The sequence below is a fragment of the Amblyomma maculatum genome, chromosome 1, assembly GCF_055883805.1.
Source record: "Amblyomma maculatum isolate TAMU_Amacu chromosome 1, ASM5588380v1, whole genome shotgun sequence".
In the NCBI taxonomy this organism is placed as follows: Eukaryota; Metazoa; Arthropoda; class Arachnida; order Ixodida; family Ixodidae; genus Amblyomma; species Amblyomma maculatum.
This window is the reverse complement of record NC_139344.1, coordinates 294,152,760-294,172,339: the sequence shown is the minus strand read 5'-3', so window position 1 is coordinate 294,172,339 and position 19,580 is coordinate 294,152,760. Positions and strand designations below refer to the sequence as shown.

Here is a 19,580-nt window from a genome sequence, read left to right as displayed (position 1 = left end):
TGCGTTTATGCGCCGTAACTTTCCGACACTCGACGCCATACCATCCCCAGACAAATGGCTTGACTGAGCGCGTCAACAGAACGCTTATCAACATGCTAGCCATGTATGTGGACGCAGGGCATAAGAACTGGGACACCATACTGCCCTTCATCACGTATGCTTTTAATACCGCCACGCATGAGACGACTGGGTACAGTCCATTTCTTCTGCTCTATGCCAGACCGCCACGCTACTCTCTGGATACTGTCCTGCCCTTCACAAGCCGTGAAGACCCCTGCCTGGCTGAGACCCTCTGTCTCGCCGAAGAAGCTCGGAGAATCGCCCGATTACGGTCTGGTGCTTCACAAGACCGTTCTAAAGTGCGATACGATGCCAGTCACAGGCGGGTCACGTACTCTGTAGGTGATTTAGTCTGGCTATGGCGTCCAATTCGGCGCCGTGGCCTACATCAAAAACTCTTGGCCCATTATGACGGCCCATATGTGGTTATCAAACGCATTAGTGATTTAACTTATGGAATAGCCCGCCTGACAGCATCGGGTCGCCGGTCTGCCAAACCGAACTATGTCATGTTGCCCGCTTGAAGCCGTGTCAGCCTCGCACGACTCACGAACACGCCCAGAGGGCTTCGTCTGAGTAGGGGGGAAATGTCACGCTAATGACGACGATGAAGGATGGTGATGGTGTGACAGAAGAGGAGGAAGAAGCGTTGGTTTCTGGGCGCTAGTAGGCTTCATCTTGTTCCGCTACATCAGCACTGTAAATAAACACCCCTTCTTATTTCATCGTAACAATATTTATATACCGAGAAAGAGTGTCTCGCTATCATCTGGGCAATAGCAAAATTTCGCCCCTACTTCTATGGCCGTGCTTTTGATGTCGTCACCGATCATCACTCCCTCTGCTGGCTGTCTTCTTTGAAATATCCTTCTGGTCGACTGGCCCGTTGGGCTCTGAGGCTCCAAGAATACGATATTAACGTCATCTATCGCTCTGGCCGTAAACATGCCGATGCTGATGCTCTCTCACGTTCTCCATTGCCGTCTGAAGCCATTCCTGCTATATCCGTTCTACATCCCACCGACATGCCCACCGATATGACTTCCGAGCAACGCAGACACATGGATCGCTTCACTCCTGGATGTTTTATCTGGCCGCGCTTCACGACCTCCTTGCCGCGCTCTCCGTCGCCAGTCTCACCATTTCGCCATCAGAGACGAGCTCCTCTACCGTAGGAATTACCTTCCGGATGGTAGAAAGTGGCTGCTTGTAATTCCGACCCATCTGCGCTCTGTGATTTGCTCCCATTACCACGACAATCCCCAGTGTGCCCACGCAGGCTTATTGAAAACCTTCACTCGCCTGCGACAGGGGTACTACTGGCGTGGGATGTACCGTTATGTTCGTCGGTTCGTCCAGTCCTGCCAAGAGTGTCAACGCCGAAAACACCCACCTCGCCAGCCCGCCGCTCCTCTGCAGCCGCTGACCTGCCCAGCTCAGCCCTTCGAGCGCGTTGGAATCGACCTGTACGGCCCGCTTCCTAGCACATCAACAGGCAATCGCTGGATCATCGTTGCAATTGATCATCTCACACGCTACGCCGAAACGGCGTCTTTGCCATCTGCTACAGCCCAGGACATTGCCTCCTTCATCGCATCATTCTTCGCCACGGGGCTCCGAAAGAATTGCTGAGTGACAGAGGTCCCGCCTTCCTTTCTGAAGTTGTCGAAGCTGTTCTTAGAGAATGCAAAATAGTTCATCGCGCCACCTCCGCGTACCATCCGCAAACAAATGGAATGGTTGAGCGTTTTAACCGCACCATGGGCGACATGCTGGCAATGTATGTCGCTTCCGACCACTACAACTGGGACCGCGTTCTTCCATTCGTCACATTCGCTTATAACTCCGCCACTCAAGCAACCACAGGATTCTCGCCATACTTCCTTCTTTACGGTCGTGAGCCCTCTTGTACCATGGACACCATTCTCCCTTACCGACCGGATTCTTCCGCATTCACGACTGTTTCACAAGCTGCAACTTATGCCGAAGAATGCCGCCAGCTTGCCCGGTCCTTCATTACTCACGCCCAGCAACAACAGAAAACCACACGAGATCAAACTGCACTTCTTCCTACTTACCGTACAGACTCTTTGGTCTGGCTATGGGTGCCTTCCTCCAGTCCCGGCTTTTCATCCAAACTTTTGAGAAAGTATCAGGGCCCCTACCGTATTGTCAAGCAAACATCCCCGTCAACTACCTCATCGAACTCCTTACGCCATCCACTGACCACCGTCGCCGCAATCGTGAAATAGTACACAGTAACCGCCTGAAGCCTTACTACGACCCTGCCATCGTCACATCGCCATAATCCGCGGCGTCTTTTCGCCCGGGGGAAGTTGTAAAACAGGTATTCGGCTCTGATATGTTCAGCGCCTGATGCTCTGAAGAGAACGACAACCATGTTCAACGCGCGTGACGGTCAGGAAAGAAAACGACAACGAAGCTCTCTCTCCGACGCTCGGGCGTGCGCTTACAGAAGTGCAACGACTGATCGCAGAACGTTCCATTGACTGTTGACGGCGTAGCGCCCTGTTCAAGGACTCCTATTACAATATATATATATATATATATATATATATATATATATATATATATATATATATATATATATATATATATATATATATATATATATATATACTGCCCACCGACCAACGTAATCGGCGTGCGGTGTTGCCACCGTGAATCTACTTGTATCCGCCGCGGTTGAGAGATCAGCGCAATGGGCGCGAGCAGCACGCGGAGAGTAAAACGCGTGCAGCCTCGGTTGCACGCGAGTCAAGGCACCGCATCAGCGTCGAGCCCGGCCAGCGCTTCTGATTTTCGCTGCTTGGGGAGGAGCAGGCGCTACAGTTGCACAGGCAAATTTGAGGTTGGGTTTGGCGAGCCACATTCGAGAATTTATGCACAAGCGCTAGGCAATACAGGATTAGCGACGGGAAAGTTGCCATTTATTGTCGTCTAGAGTACCCAAATATTTCAGTGTATCTTGATGTACACAAATAAAGATAACCAGGGAAACAAAGTGAGGGTGCCAGCAGCGTACAATATTTTAATTATGTGCACGATTACTTGGCTCATGTGCGGAATGTGCTTACAGAACGTGGCTGCACTCGCTGGCAGCTTATGTTCAGTATAACTATTTGGTTAGCTTATGGCGAGTATCATTACCCTTTACTAATTTTATGTCTCAACTGAATTGGGATCGAGTTGAAATTTATGCTACATCATTAGGTCTTATATCGTTGGATAGCTTATGTCGAGCACAATTGCATTGAACTGTTTGTATATATGGTAATTATTTAATGGTAACTAGTTAATTATAACTAAATTGAGATTCGCCTTACAATATCAAACCATATATCGCTGGATAGCGTATATCGAGTACGACTGCACTACACTAATTGTAGTTCTTAGTTCGTAACTGGTAATTAGTTAATTGTGATTAACTCTAGGCTAAAACATGGAGCTATATAACTCTTTGAAAAAGCATCGACGAGTAGTATCCGAAATTGAACGCTAAACCACGTGAACCCTTTCAAACTGATAAAACAATGCTTTAACTAAGCTAACGTTTATCTAACAAGATTAAAAAATATGCAACGGCAGTGAAACAGTAGAACTTAATGATGAGCATTAGCAGCGCGGCGGCTTAAGTGGCCCGGCATCTTTTCTGGCTGGGAGCACGATATGAGGTCAGGAGGAAGCCGCTACCAGACGTTGAGTTCATTTCAAGGGCAATAAATTCGCTGAAGTTACATCGTAGAAAAAGGCCAAACGTGCGGTGTCTGCGTATCTTGTATAAATTGCCAAGGAGCACTTCCTGGTATGCCAGCAGTTATAGTGCACTGCATTAGTCAGCAAGTAGTTTCTCACGCGATACAATATTTGCGCTTGGCGCTTCGTCTTCATGTGCCCGCTTTAATCCTTAACGCTCAGTTTACTTTTTGCAAGTCTTCTGCTGGCGATGTGTCACATCCGGCCGGAGCAGACCTTCAGCGAGCCTGGCGCACGCAGTAAATCGCGTAAATAAGTTCAGTCTTCCCGCGTGTTGCGAAGATCATGCCAAGCAAAATTGTCCAAGCTACGGTGTGCATCCGAAGTGCAGCCTCGGTTAAATAAGTTCAGTCTTCCCGCGTGTTGCGAAGATCATGCCAAGCAAAATTGTCCAAGCTACGGTGTGCATCCGAAGTGCAGCCTCGGTTAGGTCGTCCTTGTACCAAAATACACGCAGCAATGCAAAGTATCAGGCCATTGTTTTTCTTTTAGCGCGTCCAAACTCCACCAGGGTTGTGAAGCGCGAAGTAGCAGAGGGCTGCTGATTAATTTTGAGCGACTTGAGATCTTGAACGTGCACCGAAATCTGTTAAGTTGCCGGGCCGTTGTGGAGGAGGGGAGCACTCCAAAACAGCCGGCTTGCTTCTTCTGTTTGTCTTTTCTTCGTAATTGTCAACTTGGTTGTCAAAGATTTTGATGAGGACGCGTCCAGGCGTCCGTTGAACTTGAAATATATGAAGAAAAGGTCTTTCATCGGGAGCGCGGGGCTGAGCTCTGGTGAGGTGGTGGTCAGATCGTGAGACGGAGCAGGCATCATGGCGCTAGACGCGGGAATTGTGGCTCTCGGGAAAAACGACCTACACCGCATCTGCCGCTCGTAACACTTAAGGGCCTGCAAATGTACACACCGCAGTGACCTCTGGCCTGTGCGACAGTAGGAGTGTGCTGATTGCTTTCGCAGCCGCGTGAGAAGCCCAGGTTCGTCTTACGGGCAGCACAGGTTGTTTCAAAGACAGATCCGTGCGAACCAGGCGTGCCAGTTACCCGGAGACTGGGGAGAGTGTTACCATCTCCGCGTCGCCGTTTAACCTGTCAGCTCAGAACAATAACGGGCGAAGGTTTATATCTTCCCTGCTCAGCGCATTACCAATAGGACGGCACCGAAGCAATCGCAAGCCGGCAAAACAAAACACGAAAGTGGATGGTCACTCGGGAAGCGCGACGTTTACACACAAGCGGTCTCGTGTTTCTGGCTTTGCTCGCGCGAGCCAGAGGTGCCGTTTCTAATGCGATGCCTTCGTGGTATTCGAGCGGAAAGGCGTGCACCGCGCCGTCGATCTTCGAGGAAACATAAATATCCCCGCGGAGCTCTCGCCGAATCGGCCCAGACATGGGAGAACAGTACGGAACATCCCGCACTGTCGGTTCTAAAGTTGACGGAAACATCGCCGCAGCACACGGCGCTCGTGTTGATGAGCGTGGTGTTGATGAGCGTGGTGGTAATAAATTGTCTTCTTTTCCCGCTCTGCTGACGGCCAGCGGGGTCCGGACACTGCCCTCGTATATCTTGCTGCCCTGTCTGTCCTTGCACGTGAATACATTGCTGGTGAAAGTGGCGTTCATGTGTGTATTAGTTTGTTTTGTCTCACCCCTGCTTTTGAGAGGGTATCTGTGCCCCATCTCCACAGGGAAAAAGGGCGATTGGTAGAAGACCCGCGGTGCTCACGAGGAACCAATCTCGGAGGTGCCGACGTGCCATTGGCTAGAGTTAAAATGTTGCTTTGTCATTCTGATCGGCTCGAAGAAGCTCTTTTCTCCCGAGTGGCCACGAAATCGGTCCTCAGGATGTGGAAATTGTTACTTAGGACGGGGTTTTGGTGCGAAAGGGGACTGACTCCCGACTTACGACTGGGGGAGGAACCCGCTGACTGAGTTCGAAGAGCTCGATGTAGACGCTGTCATGGCCAAAAAGAGCGCACCGACAGGGTCCAATGAATGCGAACTCAAGTGTCCGAGGTGCAACCGAAGATTTGCCCCAAGACGCTGCCCAGCCTACGGAAAGACCTGTTACTCATGTAATGGGAGGAACCATTTCTCGTCTTGATGCAGCAGACAAGAAGGTGTGTACGAAGTGCAGCACGAGAACGATGATTTCGAGGTCCTGGACGTCGGCAGCACGAGCAGAGATCGCGATTGGCGTGTGGATACATCCATCGACGGCAAGAACGTTACGGTTCAAGTCGATACAGGTTCATAGGTGTCGCCACTGATGATATTCCGCAAGCTTAAGACTGCTACTCTGATGCCAAGCGGCGCTATTCTGAGATCATATGTAGGTAACGTCATCAAACATATCGACGTATTCTCAGCACCCGTGACGGTGGGCGACAACAAGGTGTGCGCCGAGTTTTTCGTGGTCAAGCAAGGTCACAGTGCCATCTCAGGCTTGGCAACCAGCGAAAAGCTAGGAATTGTCCAGCGTGCGTTAGAAAACGTGACGTCAAGCAACGCTGATGCCGTCGTCGAGGAATTCCCGCGGCTCTTCCACGGAATAGGGCGCGCCCAACGCGAGTATAAGATCATCCTGCATAAGGATACCCAGCCAGTCGTCCAACCAGCCCGAAGAGTTCCTCTGTCCCTGCGACCGCCTCTCCGGGCTGAACTAGAGCGGATGGAAAAGGAAGGCATTATCCAGAAGGTCAGCAGCGCGACTGATTAGGTAAACGCGGTAGTTATTTACATAAAAAAGATGGGAAGTTAAGTGGTTGCATGAACCCAAGACGCTTAAATGAAAACCTGAAAATTGAACACTGTACGAAATGCCTCGCCGAAAGGATATTGAAGCAGACTTGGCAGGAGCAAAGCTTTTATCGCCTCTGGACGCAAATGCTGGATTTCACCAAATCCTGTTACACACGATTTTAAGATATGCACATTTGCTACTTCATTTGGCCGTTATCGCTTTCTCAGTCTTCCATTCGGTATAGCATCAGCAAGCGAGGTATTTCAGAAAGTCATGAACGATATTTTCGTGCGACTTCCCAGGCCGGAGTACGCGTATACGTGGACGATGTCTTGATCTGGGGCGCGAATAAGGCGGCGCACGACCAAAGATTGCGGAATGCACTAAAATCAGCTGAAAAATCAGGCTTGACATTCAATGCGTCCAAATGCCGGTTCGGCGTGCCAGAGACATCATTCCTGGGAGACATTAGCCACGAGGGTAGAAGGCCCAACCCTGCTCTTGTTGAAGGCCTTCCAAATATGCCAAAGCCGCAAGACAAATTGGCGGTACAAATGTTACTCTGTTAACTACTTTAGCAAGTACCTGTCTTCGCTATCTCAGCGCACGTCGATCCTATGTTCTCCCATCAAACACGGCTCTGTTTTCGATTCGACGCCGCACCATGAAAAGGAATGGCAGGCTATATGTCGAGAGTTGAGTGAAGCGCCGCTGCTCGCCATTTTTGATCCAAGTTTGGAAACTAAAATGACTGCAGATGCTTCCCAAAGTGGAGTTGGCGCAGAACTCTTGCAACGTTGCGGGAACTGTGGAAATCGGTAGCTTACGAGTCAAGGGCAGTGAACAAAGGTATTCTCAAATTTAGAAAAAGGCTTTGGCTTTAGTCTTCGGTTGCGACAAGTTCAACCACTGCGTGTATGGTTAGCCAGTCATCCTCGAAAGCGATCAGTCTGTTGATAAACATATCCAAGAACGGCATTGCCGACATGCCACCCAGAGTTCAACGTTTTATTCTGCGATTACTCAAGTATGACTATACGCTGACGTTTGTTCCTGGAAAGAAGACGGCCCTGGCTGATATGCTGTCCCGGTCACTTGTTCCTGGACACAAGGCAACGATAGACACAAGCGATGTCGAAGTCCACGCAGTCACGGTCGTGTCCGCACCCATGAGCGAGAAAACTACCGACAAACTTGCAAAAGAAACCGCTAAAGATCCGTACCTGGGCCTAGTGCTGCGAAAGTGGATGAAGTGAACAGTCCACTGAAGCCTGAAGATGGCGAACTTTCTGTGGTAAATGGTATCCTTCTGAAAGGCGTGAAGGTAGTGATACCGACAAGCATGCGCAGGGACATACTTAACCGGATTCACGCCGGCCATCTTGGCCAGGTGAAGTGCAAGGCTAGAGTCAGAAAAATGGTGTATTGGCCGAACATTAAGTCATTGATCGAAAGTTGCCCAACCTGCAGGATACACACTTATTAACAACCGTCAAAGCCGTTGATTCTTCGGCTAACACCGACCCAGCCATGGTACCGTGTGGGTGTTGATCTTTTCCAATACTCAGGAAAGCATTACCTGTGCGCATACGATTCAGCATCCAATTTGCCAGGGGTGGAGTTGCGGCCTGACAAGACAGCCAGTTTAGAATAGATTTGGCGCGATATATTCAAGATTTGGCATTCCAGTGGAAGTTTTCACAGATAACGGCTCACAGTTCAGCAGCCACGAATTGATTCTTTTTGCACAGCTTTATGATTTCAAGCATGTTACATCCAGCCCGGAATATCCTCAATCTAACGGGCTTGCAGAAAAAGGTGTGCAAATCATGAAGCGTATCCTGACAAAAACGAAAGCTGCAAATTTGTGTTTCTGGATGGGCATGTTGAACCAGTCCTACCGAAGATGGCCGCTCTCCAGGCGAGCTGCTGCAAGAGAGGCGGCATGCGCACATCATTACCAGACTTCAATCCCATGTCGGTGATACAGGTGAAGAAACACAGCCAGATAAAACGCAACGAGCGCGCTCTACCTCCCCTCGACGACCTATTACGTTTGAATGGGAAGTCCTGGGCACGGAAAGAAAAAGTGCTTGGACCGGCCGGGCCACCAGCCTTTTATGTGCGCACACAGAACATCACTTCTCCATTTTCATAGTAGTACATATGCCATATTTTTTCCTTCCGGGCCGTGTTGCGACCTGCAAACGCGCTCTGACTGAGCTATTACGTCATGGATAAACGTTCATGAGTTCACTGAAAAAAAAAGTATTACTGCACTGCCCCGTCAGTCAGGGCACTTCCTTTATAAAGAAGTAATGCATTTTCTTTCACCTAAAAGTAAAAAGGCCTTGTTGCCTTTTGAGTCCTCACATTTCAAGATTGTGAAAAGGGGGATTGCTACTAACAGTTTCCGTAGTGCACTGGTGAAAAGCTGCGTTGATGCTATGAAGACTAGATTTGAAAACCAGTTCCAACGTTTGGAAGCCGCAGGATTTCCCAGAGCTCTTCTAAAAGCTTTTGCTGAATCCTTGCTTCAGAGAATAAAGAAAAAAAGCGCAAGATTGGGTGACGTGGTCGCAGTTGAACGAGGAAGCTTTGTAGTTATTCCGTATCTGCACAAGGTAGGCCACAATATCAAGCAGGTTGCGGTTAAGCAGGGTGTCAAAGTTGTGTTTTCCGCTCCTTGCAAGCTCTCGGGTTTATGTTCACGTATTTCACAAGGCAGATAAAAAATCCTGTATGTACGATTCAGCATAAACACTTTTTCACGGCATGTTCCTCAGGCGTCGTCTATAAGTTTCTCTTTCCCTGCGAAAAGGTTTACATTTGCCAAACAGACCGATGTATCAACGACCGGCTTCGAGAACACCACAATTCCCAAGGTTCTGCTGGCGGAGCAAATTTGCCTCGTAATTGCCGTTAGTGTGCTTGCTACCCATTTTTCGGCAATGTTAGCATCCTTGGAAGAGGCAGAAGCAAAGAAGAGCGCGAAATTCTTGAAGCATACCACATCATGCTTTATGACAATTTCTTGGCCTGAGGGCGATAGATTTACTGCCTATCGTTTGCGCTGTCAGTGTGGCTCGGTGATTGACATGGTTGTGCTACGCATGTCTTGTGAGCTTTGCTGGGAAGGTGTTTTTATTCAATAAAGCACAGTTGAGAGCCCAGTCGCCGTTGTGTGTGTATTTTTCGTCCTCGTTTCTTTGACTAGTTTTTTCGTGTAACCAAGTACAGATGCATGATCCGCGCGCGTGCTGTGTCTATGTTACTGTTTACAACGCACGGGCGCGACACACTGTACAAGATGGAGGGCTAGTTGGTCTGACATCTTCAAGTGGCGCAACGCAACGGAACGTGGCTTAGACAAGAGAAGGGGACAAACATCAGCTCTGTGTTTGGCCCCTTCTATCGTCTAGGTCACGTGCCGTTGCGTTGCACTACTTGAGTAATTTACAAAATACTGAATGGCCGATGTGGGGCGACCGGCCGTGATCGTCCGGAATAGCACACGCAGAGCGTTCGGTCGCGCACTATCTGGCGAGGTGAAACAGGCAAAACATACTGCGTGGAGCAGGATGGAGAGGTTACGACGCAAGGGAGCAGAAAGGCGATGGAGGAACGCTCGACATGTGCGAAACCGGTTCAGAAGCGAAAAGGCTGCTGCTCCAAAGCTGCGGCGCTGGGGGCGGATGGGAGCTTTGCATTCACTGCTAGGCTCTGCTCCTTGGGTTAGTATGGACGGTAGTCAGGGGACATGTCAGACGGGAACAACAGTGGTCAAGATGACAGCGGCAGTAGGAATCAACTGAGGTCTAAGAGACAGAATCCCGTGGATGCGCCGAGGCAAATGTATAGAAAAACCGTCAGCAAGAAACCGATAAGAAAGACAATAAAATAGCTGTAGAGATCTTATGAAAGAACACTGAACAAGGGTAGAGATGGAGTCTCAGTTCGCAAGTCCAGCCACAAATCGACTTGTCTTCGTCTGGACTTGGGACTTGTCTTCATATTTCAAACTGTTCTTCTGGTGGACGTTAAAACCACGTCACACTGTTTCACAGACCACGAAACTGTGTTTGACAAACTATTGTAACAGTACAGAAGAAGATGAAGTTTAGAACACAAGTGAAGGAGAAAGACGTTGGAAAAACTCTCGTGCCGGACGCGCTGCCGTTGACCAGCTGAGCTCCCTACCCTATCGTCTTGTTGTTCAGCGCTCCGACGTCTTACCCCGTCGTAACACTATGTTGCAAAGTGTGAGTCGTATTCAAAGCCATCGCCATTAAAAACCTTACTTTAAGAAGATATTCTGTGTGAAGCCCATGCAGAGTGTGGTCTGGAAGCATAGCTGCCTGATTAACACAGTAAAATAACGTTTAATAATTGAGACACAGCAAACACGATCCTGTAAAAACGCCATGCTGCTGCTGCATAATATTCAGTGATTAACTGAGTTAAACCTTCTGTATTTTTTCTCGAGCACTATAACCATCACGTTGCTCTACTTAACCGTACAAAAACGTACGTTGCAACACAGCCCTTCCAGGGACGATTGTGACGATCGACGGCTAGATTTGTACAATTTTCTGCAGCCACCGAAAAAGTGGGCGCGAGCAGCGCTGATATATTCGTCCCTGTTGTAGAAATTCGACAAGCTGGCCTCGCTCTCGCCTACCTGCGCTTTGGACGAGAGGTAGTAGTCGGCGACTGAGATTTGGTTGTTGGGTCCGCGAAGGAAGATCACCGCCACGTCGGCACCCACCATGACGCTCTTGTCTTTTTCGCCGCTCACACCGAACGCCGTCCACTGGCCTGGCCCTGCACGAGACTCAGGAAAGAGATCTCGGCCTGCTTTGCTGCGCAAGCTGGCCTATGTACGCCTGGCACATGCAATGCAGCGAAGAAAAAGCTAGTGTACTTCCAAAGTACTCACTCGCTTGGGCTCGCACGTGGAATGTGATGGTGTCTGTTTCCAGGAGCCAGCCCGCTTGTATTCGATTGGATATGATGGTCTCACAGTTGTCGAACCGTAGCGTCTGTGCCGTCTGCGCAAGGACAGATGAAGAGCAGTTGGAGCAAGCCACTTTCCCTAGACATCAAATAAGTAAGATAAGCAAGTAGAAACCAGGTGAAATGTACTTGACCATGCGTGATCAGTGAAAGATAATATTTAAACTCGACTGTCGGAAGGCTATTTTCTGTCGCAACTCAACTTGGCCCGATGAAGGTTCACGTATAGTAATTCTGCTGACGGGCGATCATTTCAGCGATAAAGCATGACCGGAAATAATAGTACGCTCATGTTCATGCATTTATTAATATTATACTGATAGGTTATATACAATCTTCGTAATCGAGAATAAGTAAAACTTTCGTAAGCTACAAATAGTGGCCATTAGGTAAAGTCAGGTTTTATTTCTTTCCCGTAGGAAAAGGAGGAGCCACGGCTAAAAGCTGTGGAAAACAGCTTGACGTGGTCCTCGCCCCCTAGCATACAATAGAATACGAGTGGTAAGGAAAAGTGAACATCAGTCAATGCCAATGTACGCATCAATCACACCAGTATCTTACATGAATCTGGAAATATGGTCATACATATGTTTAGCTCAAATCAATTCAACAATATATTTGTGAAGCTCAGCTTTGTTTACTGTATTGAGTTTACATGAATGTTTAAAATAGTGGGCAGGTTGTAGCATAGCACTTAGCGAGAAAACGTGGTATATCCTATGTATTAGAACATTTCGTCTTTATGTTAGCAGGGGCTGTATTCTCGACACACGTGGCCGCCGTTCGGCGCCATTTTTTTTCTCTGATTGGTTCTCAGAACAGTCACGCGTTTCACAATTGTGGCGCGAAATTTCGGTGCGTCGAAATGGCTTTTTGCGGTGACGTAAAAATGACGTGAGCGTGAAAACGGATTTTTAGCAGCGGTATTCATGATGCATGGAGGGTATATATAAATAATTGTGGAGGGAAAAGAGGTATATATATGATAGGAAGGGAAGCACTTACGCTTGTATTGCGAATGGGCTGAAATGAACCGTCCACTGTCAAGAGCAGACTCCTGAAGTTTGATTGGCTGACGTTGTGTGGCGGAAAATACGTCATGCATAAACATTTAATGATGATGTCAAAATGACGTTTTATTACGCAAAGAATGTTCTGTGGTGGTTTGTGGGGTTTAACGTGCCAAAGCGACTCGGGCTAAGAGAGACGCCGTAGTGGAGGGCTCCGGAAATTTCGACCACCTGGGGTTTTTTAACGTGCACTGACATCGCACAGCCCACGGATGCCTCTTCGCTTCGCCTGCAAAGAACGTTCTACCATTGCTGTAAATGACCAAAGTTTGGTGCCGCCTTTTGAACCACTTGAGGCGGTCGCGAAAAAAACATTGCGAATTCGATGTGCAGTGCAGGTGGCTGTTAGCTCCCCGCAGTTTGGTAGAGAGTTTGGTGGGTTGTGAAGTAAGCTGACACATCTTGTTGTAAGTGCAGAAAGCACTGAAACAACGTCATAAGGGAACTTTTCAGCTGCGTCCTCTTTTAGAGGAAATATAATGAAGACGCAGATTTACAACCGCGCCAGGGGCGTAGCTGCCCTCCTGTTGCAAATGCTTTGCTCTCATAGAGAAACCATCGATCCGCGCCGTCGTTGCCAAGCGCAGCAATGCGGCCCGCTAACTCAAGCGGTTGAGCGAGACGAGGCATTTCACAGAGCTACAGAAGGGGAAGTTGGGCAAGTTGTAGGTTGTTCATGATTGTTTCGTGGGCGCTCTTTAAAACAGAGACAAAGAAAAAAAGAGAAATGAAGGCCCCAGTCCCGTGTTTTATTCTCTTTGTCTCTGTGTTGAACAGCGCCCACCAAACCATCACAAATTTCAAAGAGCACCACGATGCTTTCTAATTATTTGTCTGATCGGTTCGTGAGTACAACCTGAGGGGTCATATGGTTCGATGGCTGTGCAGGAACTTCGCGCAACTGGCAGCGAGGGATCACCAAATACTTTTTTAAACGTTGGCCCTAAACACTGCCTTTTTTGCCTTGCACTATGCACTCACGGCAATGTTAATGAATTGAACAGCCTTTCCACAATGGGCAAAGCAAGCAAAAATACTCACAGCTTCTATTTTAATAAAGGAATGTATGTTTTGTAAATGGCACATGTTTGCTTGTCACATGTGATGTGTTTCATATATAAAGTTTTCTTTTGATATGCATGCGGGCTCACCATTTGCTTATTTTTTAGAAAAATATAAGTACTCCGAGGCACGTTATGAGATACGCTCTAATAATATGATGTAGTTGAGTGATATTTTGTGTTGATTGCTTTTTTTAATACAGCCTGAAAATAATCTCCCTTTATTGATTTGCATTTTGCCGTTTCGACAGTAAGGAATACGCGCGCGCGGCGCCGTCCTAGCTTCATACCATGATTTCCTCAGTCATCTTTCGCTTTCTTTTCCTATTGTCCGTTTATCGCCCTCTGCTCGTATACGGTAACCTGGGCATCGCCTAATTAACCTTCCTACTATTCCGTTCATCTGTTTCTTTCTCTTTCTCGGACATCTTTTGTGTTTCGTAAGAGCTTTTCGCACACCAGCGCATGAAAATTTAACCGACTATAGGTGTAAGGCCCAGCGTATGCCTGCCACTTCGTGTGTGTGTAGAAGACTCTCTCCCTCCATCTCTCTCTCTGAGCTGCTTTCCGGGCTCTAAACGACTCAAGACGACACAATATGTTAGAACCTTAAGCAGACTTGGTGACCTGACGGCAGCTGGTCATAACGTGGCTTTTTGAAAAACGTGGGTAACACAGCCAGTATCTAATAGTAATTGATACTTCGAGACTGCGACCGTTGTCCTTAGAGATGGACATTACCGTCTGCGCCGGCGCCTCTTCGTCAGTGCTGGAGCTACTTTGGAAATCTGTCGATTTCTTCTGTTTACGACCAAGTCCTCAAACGTTTTAGTTCCTGCATTTAAAAACCGCCAAGTGACCGTGAGAGGTCCTCGGCGCTTATGAACAGCAATGCTACTTTCCGCTCCCATTTTGCACCAACCCACTGCGAATATTCCATTGCCGTTCTTGCTCTTCAGCTAAAACTCGCACAGCCTTTCGTGCGTAGCTAATGCCGAATGTTCGACCGCAAGTATGTCATGACACACTAATACCGCAACGCCACAACATACTTCACTCGCCTCACTGCAACCCGAGGCTTCCGAATCCCGGAATACACCGCAGAGTATCGGTTCCTGCAGGAGCACCGTCGTTTTTCATACTTGCGCCAATATATAGCAGCAGACGACAGCGCGCTTTTTCCTGTCACTTTATTTCTCTCTCTTTTTTTTTCAGAATGCGTAACCCGATTTTGTGCTTACGTTACCTGGCACCGTCCTACTGCACACGTCACGCGTACGTCACAATTGGAACAAAATGGCGAATTGTCGAGAATAGGAGGCGTGTATAAAAGCCAGGGACGGAAGCAGATGAAAATAGAATCTTTGCAATACCTTAAAATTGTATAGTTATCGGATCATGCTATGCGCTCGGAAGACGTGTTTAGAGGACGTGGTGTTATCAACATCTGCTAATATTCGGACTATCATTTTTGGTAGTACCAGAACCTTATTTATGTTCGCTTTAGTGTTGTTGCCCATACTAAACTACAGTATTAAGGTGAGAAAGAAATAATAAATTTGCAATTTACATTTAAAAGGTATAACTGCAAGGTATCGAGACAAGGCCCCACAGACAGAGGAGAGTTTCTTACAGAGGCGGTCAACATGCGTATCCCAGAATAAATGAAAAATACTGTCACGTAGTGGTGACGAGGTCAACGACACAAATGAAGGGGTCGATAATTGCACTAAAGGAACTCTTTATTTGGGCTGACTTGCGCCCGCAAAAGAACTAAGCAACTCGGCGGCGGCGATAGAAACAAACGTGCTCGTCGATCGTCGAACAAAGAATGCCCGTCACACTCGGCAACGCTCAATTTAAAGGCTGCACAGAACAATCTAGATAACTTCGCAAACAGCTATCAGCACGGGCTGGATCATTGTGGAAAGACACCCGAGTGGCCGGAACCTTCGAGACAGTTCTCGGTGCGTCTTGCGCTACAACAAAACTGATAAAGGTGTGACTCGCGACATCGAGCAGTAACAAACAAAGATTACGGAACTGATACGCGGTCCAGAATCAGAGTGATAAGCCTGTATGCCGGCGGCTGTTAAAAAAACAAATACTGTTATGAAGGTTTCGCGGCAATACACTCCAAGTGTGCTCTTGAACTATTTGTTGGTGTTGGAATTTGAGCGCGCACTTTGAAACTAATGGCTTATTTCTATGGCTCCAAAGCAAGGTTATCGCTCACCTTCAGTAACTCGAGGCTGGGAGGGACGTTGAGCTTCTTGGGGAACCTGGCCTGGATGAATATCTCTGTGTAGGTAATGCAGTATACTGAGAACCAGTCGATGTCATCCACTGTAAGCTCGCCCGGCAGGGTGAGGCGCACGTTCGCATTCACGTAGCCGTGCAGCTTTCGTACTCTGCAAGTCATGAAATGCACACACACAAAATAATCAGTCGGAACCACAGAGATGAACACTTGTCAGATATACTTCGATATCCAAACGGTTGCCGCGGTTCAAGAAGAGTTGGAATGACCAGCAACAAATCGACGCTCGATTGAGCAATCTTCAAAGATCGCATTCAGCTGACGCTTACAAACATGGCTTGAGTTTATATTTTAAACATGCGCACTGTAATTCATGCCCACTGCAGGAATGAAGGCGTGTCGTTTGCATTTTGTGCTTGCGCAATGGACTACGCAAGGAAAGTTGAGACTTCGCACATTCTTTTCTTTATGTGGTTTGAAAGCGCTTGTAGCATCCACCCACTTAAAATCCTCATCTGTTACCGACGTGTCGTGTGTTCTTTTAATGTCATTTAGTGTCAAGCGCTCAAGGTAATACAATGTTGGGAGGGTTCAGAAAAAAATTAAAATTCTATTTTTCTGCTTTTTCTTCTGGACATAAAAACTTGAGGGGTAAACGGGAACATTCAATATAATAAACACTTGTTCCGCTTAGCATTGAAAGTGCGAGGTTTGGTCAATTTATAAGGTCCCCAAATGAGGGCAGGGATGTTCAAAAGATGCTACTGTAAAAAATAAGATTCGGGTTTGCTTGCCAATTAATTAAAAGACCTAAATGATAGTGGCACCATATTCTGACATATTTTCCCGCCGAGCTGCTCCAAGATTATCTTAGAAGTGCTGTAAATGGTTCTGTTCCGAATGAGAACGCTCCGGCATGTGGTAAAAATGTAAAACTTTTGAAGCTGGGTTTGCAAAACAGTTGATAATCCCTCGGAACCGCTTACCTGAACATAAAAAGTTTGCTCCATTAAAAAAAAAAAAAAACCAAAAGTGGTAATTACTCTATGAAAAGAAAAAGCAAAATTTGTGCTTTCTGGGATGACTTAGGTAGAAAGAAGGGACGTTTCAGCAAACGTGATAAGCACAGATTTACCCTTATTTGCTGAATTTATGCTTGGGAACAAAAAACTAGCACACGGCAGAAAAGTAATCCCAGTACGTCACATAATCTGAAAAGAATTGGAATAGGCGTTCATGTTGTGTTGCGTCAGTGTTACGCAAGACAACAAACCGATTCGCAACTAAGGAGAGCAATTAATCATCAAAACCACTTCGTCAGTTGTCAGTAGGGTGTAGTAAATCGCGTGCCTTTGTCGTATGGCCGCGAATATATCGGACAGACGGGTTAACACAAGATTGAGAGAACGTAAAGGAAGGGAACCAGGGTAAGCTCAGCCTGCACTGCCGTAACTGCCAACATCAGCTTCGAAAAAAGCCATGCGTACCAGCATTTATTCAATTCACGATTGACAGCACTCATAAGGATAAGGGAGAAATAATCGAGGCGCTGAAGATTGCTCGTGCTGGAGATAAGTGTGTCATTTTGACACAGAGTTTTAGATGGTTAGAATTATGCTTCTGGTGCTATGCTGTATACATCATGACGAGTGTTGTTTTCCTTTCGCTTTTTTTCCCCCTTTCCTCTCATTTCCCTCTTGCTGCTGCATATATATACGTGGCACGTTTGGTGAAATAAATAGTTGGAAGTTCTCTTGTGTTCTGTCCCGTCCCTTCTTTATTACTTAAGTTAACCGCCAAGCTTGGCAATAGAAAAAGGCTATTTCTTTTGAACTACGCTCTACTTCCGCATTGAAAAGTGCTCAGAAGAATCGCGTGCACCTTCTCACATATTTAGACTGGTGAATTTATTTCGACGTGATTAGCGTTTCACACAAAATCGAGTTAGGTAGGTGTTAATGCTAACACACGAATTTCATATATATATATATATATATATATATATATATATATATATATATATATATATATATATATATATATATATATATACCGGGTGTCCCAGCTAACTTGAACCAAGGGGTTCAAAATAATATATTTGAGGTAGGTCAGTGAAACCAATTGTGTTCAACTGCCAGCCTCCTTGGGCACTACAGGCAATTTTTTGTTTTGCAATTACTTAATTAGCTAATTATGTTAATTTATCTAATTTATTAAATATCGACTTAGACCAAACATGTAAATTGGAAAGTTGTAGAGCATCTTCAGAAACCCCCATTTCATTATTTGCAATAAAGAAAGTCTCACTTGTATCGTTTTTTCTGGGCTCAGAAGAAAGCCCGCGAAATACAAATAATACCACGTGACTAGTGCATTTGTGCGCCTTCTACCATGTGTGCGCCGCGATTGTGGTGCTTCAGTCGTGGTTTGAGCGAACGAAATCAGCTGCGGCCGTGTCTTCTTGGCTCCGTTAAAGCGGCAGGCCGATATGCCTGCGATGGCTTCTTCGCCCGCGTCAGACAGCCGGCCCACGTGACGGTGCAGTAGCAGCGAGAACGGCGAGCCGACACCACCGACATTCTAACAAGGCCTCCTTCTCTCCCATCAGCGAACGTCACGACAAACGAATAAGCGATAAGGTATCAGCCACTGAATCTGCGCATACAGGCTTGGGTAAAGGGGCGAGATGACATCATGTGACTCGACTAAAATTAGCGCTGCACCTTCATTTGCCGGTTTTTTATCGCCATCCGCCTGTCGTGATGTAGGCTGCTGCGGAGCTGCGGTGCGCAGGCGTGGCCAAAATCGCGGTGGCGACGGGCGAGCTCGAGCTCGCTAGAACCATCGCCAACATTTCTGCCTGCCGCTGCAACGGGACCATCGGGTCACAGACGCAGCTTATGTCGTTCGCTCAAACCACGACTAAGAGCACCACAATCGCGGCGCACAAATGCGCTAGTCACGTGGTATTATTTGTATTTCGCGCGCTTTCTTCCGGGCCCGGAAAAAAAGATACACGTGAGACTTCCTTTATCGAAGTTAATGGAATGGGAGTTTCTGAAGGTGCTCTACAACTTTCCAATTCACATGTTTGGTTTAAAGTCGATATTTAAAAAATTAGAGAAATTAACATAATTAGCTAATTAAGTAAATGCAAAACAAAGAATTGCGTGTAGTGCGCGAACAGGCTGGCAGTTGTATGCATTTGGTTTCACTGACCTACCTCAAATACATTATTTTGTAACCCTTGGTTCAAGTTACCTGGGACACCCAGTATATATATATATATATATATATATATATATATATATATATATAGGTGGCCCTATTAAGATAGATCTTATTTAAATACGTACTGTTTTCCAGTGGTTAGTTTCCACTGCAGTGTGGATGAGCATCCCAACTGTCATCAAATTTCGACCAAGCTCTCACAACATTTGATTAGATAATGCCTTTCTGAAACAAAGCAGATGACCTCCAGCAAATCTTTGCTCTGAAAGGATTAAGGGAGGAGCACTCCAAGATTCCTCACGCAGCTGCACAGCAAGGCTTCAGTATGTGAAAATTATCTTTTCGCACCATTATTTATATTC

General features: G+C 47.0%; 1 protein-coding gene and 1 pseudogene across 1 annotated transcript in view; one reads left to right on the top strand and one right to left on the bottom strand.

Moving 5' to 3' along the window:
* The window catches only part of LOC146206820 (protein Skeletor, isoforms B/C-like), a 248,491-nt gene that overhangs the window by 77,536 nt on the left and 151,375 nt on the right, over positions 1-19,580 (bottom strand). Inside the window, exons 13-15 of the mRNA XM_084591583.1 lie at positions 15,964-16,138; positions 11,520-11,631; positions 11,262-11,404 (exon numbers count right to left, since the gene is read on the bottom strand). Coding sequence (XP_084447709.1) covers positions 11,262-11,404; positions 11,520-11,631; positions 15,964-16,138 — 430 coding nt within the window. The remainder of the gene's footprint in view (positions 1-11,261; positions 11,405-11,519; positions 11,632-15,963; positions 16,139-19,580) is intronic.
* Positions 5,228-8,234, top strand: LOC146206821 (uncharacterized; annotated as a pseudogene).